At 48.0% G+C, this 4,015-nt stretch overlaps 1 protein-coding gene across 2 annotated transcripts; it reads left to right on the top strand.

Annotated features, from left to right (window-relative positions):
* Positions 1-1,956: 1,956 nt before the first annotated feature.
* On the top strand, positions 1,957-3,798 carry LOC123430850 (AT-hook motif nuclear-localized protein 23-like). Of its 2 annotated transcripts, none has more exons than XM_045114687.1 (2): positions 1,957-2,204; positions 2,494-3,798. In XM_045114687.1, exon 2 carries the CDS (start codon positions 2,523-2,525, stop codon positions 3,459-3,461), a length of 939 nt encoding a protein of 312 aa, XP_044970622.1. In that variant the 5' UTR covers positions 1,957-2,204; positions 2,494-2,522; the 3' UTR covers positions 3,462-3,798. The 2 variants fall into 2 exon arrangements, with proteins under 2 accessions (XP_044970622.1, XP_044970621.1); XM_045114686.1 differs by having other exon boundaries at positions 1,961-2,204; positions 2,490-3,798.
* The last annotated feature ends 217 nt before the right edge of the window (positions 3,799-4,015 follow it).

The raw sequence follows: 4,015 nt of genomic DNA, 5'->3' as shown, positions 1-4,015 counted from the left end.
TATTAAAAGAAAATGGATGCAGTTCCCGAACTGTAATCATGTTGGCATACATATATATAATATCAAGATTCTATTATTGGTACATTGTAATTTGAACATATAGGAGCAAGTAAATAATCCCATTAATATATACGCATCCACAAGCTCAAAAGAACAGATTGCATTCCCTCATAGATTTTTGCAGTCTATTAGTATACTTAAGCACCAAGCATGGGTGCACGATCTGTCCTCATTCTCATAAAGTTACATGATTGGTAGCTGATTATATTATAGTTACATAAACAATGAAACTGATACAACTTGACAGAGTACATAAACTAGTGTTCTTTCCTATAGATGGCCTATGTTTTGTTTCCTGTAAAGTTACATATTCCATGTCTTCGTAGTTGAAAACTACCACCCGTGTGGTTGAATATATTTACCTCCAAAGGATCAAGGAGAGAAACATTAAAAAAGGTGTACAACTTTGGGAAAACCGGTGTGAGTTTACTCATGTTAATGGGTCTCTCATGAAAAGATGGTAAAAAGTAAGCCTAGTGTCCAAAGTTTAGGTCATCACACGTAGTGAAAGTACGGCATGCCGGTTACCGGTATACGAACTGATAAGATAGATCATATATATAAAAGTAAGCTGGAGTTAGAATGATGCGGGTCATCCATTTGACTTGACATACTATATTATGTGTAAACTACATACAACCAAATTAGAAATAGCCTTGTCTAAAGTATAACTCGAAAGGACAATGAGCAATAAAAAATGCATCAATCAATTGTTGAAACTTAAATATAATGTTGGAGAGAACTGCATCTCATATATACTGATCGCACATGCATATTAGTTAATCCTGTGTCTTGGATCTCCTGGAGCATATGTATGTGCACGGCGCTCGCTAAATTAGCTAAAGAAAGTAAGCGCTGCTCAGCTTAATCATTAGGTTAATCCCACTTAAAACTAGTTAGCTGTGAAGGTAATACTAACCTAGCTATACGTGTCGCAGTCATGATCAGCACCAAATTAAAATTACGAAACTAGGTAAAAAGTGTGTCACAAAGAAAGTGGCACATCAACATTGTTTTACATCACGACACGACGTGCCGTCGCAAAAGAAAAGACATACCTTGCATACATCTTATTCTTTTAGAAAAGACCTTGCATAGATGCTGTGCTATTTATCAATTGCCCACATGAAACAACCGCGATATGCTAGTCATTGTCAAAAATGACCAGAAAGAACCCAACTACTAGGAGATTGCAAACAAAACCACTGAAAATAAAGAGCTTGGTATAAGTAAGTACTCTCCTTCCATTGTAATTCTTGGACCGTTTTTTTTTTTACATTTTGTAAAATGGCATAGTAGAGGTTTTCCCTGTCGTCTTTTGCTAAAAAAAAAGGGTTTGGTAAGTTTTACACGAATGGAGAAAAGGAAGATTAGTCTAAATACTCTATAAGGATCATTCGGTGGCTCAGATGCAAAACTCTTGTGACCTTAGTTCCAACCAAATTCAAAAATTGTACTAGCATATACAAAGACCATGAGATCGATATATATGAACCACCGAACATAACGTGTAGCGCTAGCTGCGGCATAATGTGTGCGCTCGATCGGTGAGGGCCAGATCTATGGACGGAGCAAAGGATCCTAGGGCAACATGCGCTGGAAGCGGGACCCACGCACGCGGGAGGGGCGCGGTATGAACAACCTCTACCCTAAGTCATACCAAACCTGGATTAGTGGTCGTTAACCTCGGGTTTAATTAAGCACCTAACCCTGGTTAAGCGGCATAAAGCTTCCAATGGACACGCTAAGCCATCACTGTCGCCATGCATCACATTGGTGCATCATACTTCACCCCGCGCCCCTTCGCCGAAAGTCTCCTCTCTGTCACCAGCGCACACAACACCCATGAAGCTGCCTCATGGGCCTCGCCCTCACGCATACACGGGACCCACATGTCAGCGTCATGGCACCATTTCTTCTTGTCCACAGCTGGAAGGATGCACAAGAATTTGTTCTCCCATCCATCCATCCCTCTCTCTCCTCCCATTATTTTATGTACATGTTGCACCTCCTCCTCTACTGGTTGGAAGAAGCTCTCAAACCCCTCTCCTCTCCTCTCCTCCTCCACCTTTCTCATCGATCTCCTCCTTCATAGCTTGCCGTCCTCTCTTCTCCTCCTCTCCCGGCCATCGCCTTATCACACAGTGCGTGCTCTCTCTATTGGTGTTGTCACCTCCTCTCCTTTCCTCCATCCAAGCACTATCTTCTTCCACCTTTGTTTAGTTTCTTCCCTGTTTGCTTCTTTGTGGATCCAGAGTTTTTAAAAACCAAGCAGGAGCATAAACAACTGCATCGCTTTAAAAATCATTGCTTCCTTTTCCAAGGCTTCCTTTTAAACCTAAAAACAAGACACCACTCTGTTTCAATCTGATTTTTTTCCCTGTATTTTTTCCCTGCTTTTTTGGAGTTCTAAATCTTTTGCTTCCTAGCTAGTACATCAGTACATGAGCTAGAGGAGAAGCATGGCAGGCCTCGACCTTGGCACCGCCGCGACGCGCTACGTGCACCAGTTCCACCACCTCCACCCGGACCTCCAGCTGCAGCAGAACAGCTACGCCAAGCAGCAGCACGAGCCCGCCGACGACGACCACAACGGCAACGCCAACGGCAACTACGGCGGCCAGTACGGCGAGAACAACGACGGCGGCTCCTCCTCCTCCGGCCCGGCCGGTGATGGCGCGGGTGGCGGCGGCGGGGGCGGGCCTGGGGACATGGTGGCGCGCCGCCCACGGGGGCGCCCCCCGGGCTCCAAGAACAAGCCCAAGCCGCCGGTGATCATCACGCGGGAGAGCGCTAACACGCTGCGCGCCCACATCCTGGAGGTCGGCAGCGGCTGCGACGTGTTCGAGTGCATCTCCACGTACGCGTGCCGGCGGCAGCGCGGCGTGTGCGTGCTGAGCGGCAGCGGCATCGTGACCAACGTGACGCTTCGGCAGCCGTCGGCGCCCGCGGGCGCCGTCGTGACCCTGCACGGCAGGTTCGAGATCCTGTCGCTCTCGGGATCTTTCCTGCCCCCGCCGGCCCCCCCTGGCGCCACCAGCCTTACCATATTCCTCGCCGGGGGCCAGGGGCAGGTCGTCGGCGGCAACGTCGTGGGCGCGCTCTACGCCGCGGGCCCCGTCATCGTCATCGCCGCGTCATTCGCCAACGTCGCCTACGAGCGCCTCCCGCTGGAGGATGAGGAAGCGCCGCCTGCAACGGCCGGCATGCAGATGCAGCAGCCAAGCGACGCCGACCCGGCGGCCGGCATGGGCGGCGTCTCGTTCCCTCCCGACCCGTCGGCAGCCGGCCTGCCCTTCTTCAACCAGCTGCCTCTCAACAACATGACCGGCGGTCCCGGGTCGCAGCTGCCGCCTGGTGCCGACGGCCACGGCTGGGCCGGCGGACGGCCACAGTTCTGAATTCTGACAGGTGCTTGGGAGATCGGTGTAATTGCTGTCGGAGGAGAGAAGGCAAGATCACGATGAGCAACCACAAGGGTTCAAGGCAGTTTGCAAAAAAGGTTAGCGCACGCACGCATGAACGATCCAAGGAAACAAAATCTATCGTCTACTGCACTATTTCTATATCTCTGTACAATTTCGTAGTGTTTTGTCGATCTCTGATCATGTTGTCCTCCTTGTTCTTTTCTTCTTCTTCTTTTATTTTCTTTTCTTGTCTCTCCTGAACCTTAATCTATGGCCTGTGTAACCTTCTCGATCTTGATTTTCAATATGGCTTTAAATAATTATCCCTCAATTTGTCCGACCATTTGCATGGGTCTAGTCATCTTGGTCTTGCTGGTATGTTCTTTATGTGGACGATAGATTCGATTCCAGCCGATAAGGAAGAAAATTTTTAGTGCTGTTAGTGTTCGTGTGGGCTTAATTAAGCTGTCAATTCCTACTTTATTAGATAGATCGACGATGTGTTTTAGATGCTTTTGGGTAATTGTTTTTGTGTCATACAAAGGTGT

The sequence above is a fragment of the Hordeum vulgare genome, chromosome 2H (assembly GCF_904849725.1).
Source record: "Hordeum vulgare subsp. vulgare chromosome 2H, MorexV3_pseudomolecules_assembly, whole genome shotgun sequence".
NCBI lineage: Eukaryota > Viridiplantae > Streptophyta > Magnoliopsida > Poales > Poaceae > Hordeum > Hordeum vulgare.
Note: the sequence above shows the minus strand (reverse complement) of the source record. Positions and strands in the feature narration are given on the sequence as shown.

Excerpts from the sequence above, each read along its gene's own strand:
- LOC123430850 (XM_045114687.1), top strand. The coding sequence starts at position 2,523 with ATGGCAGGCCTCGACCTTGGCACCGCCGCGACGCGCTACGTGCACCAG.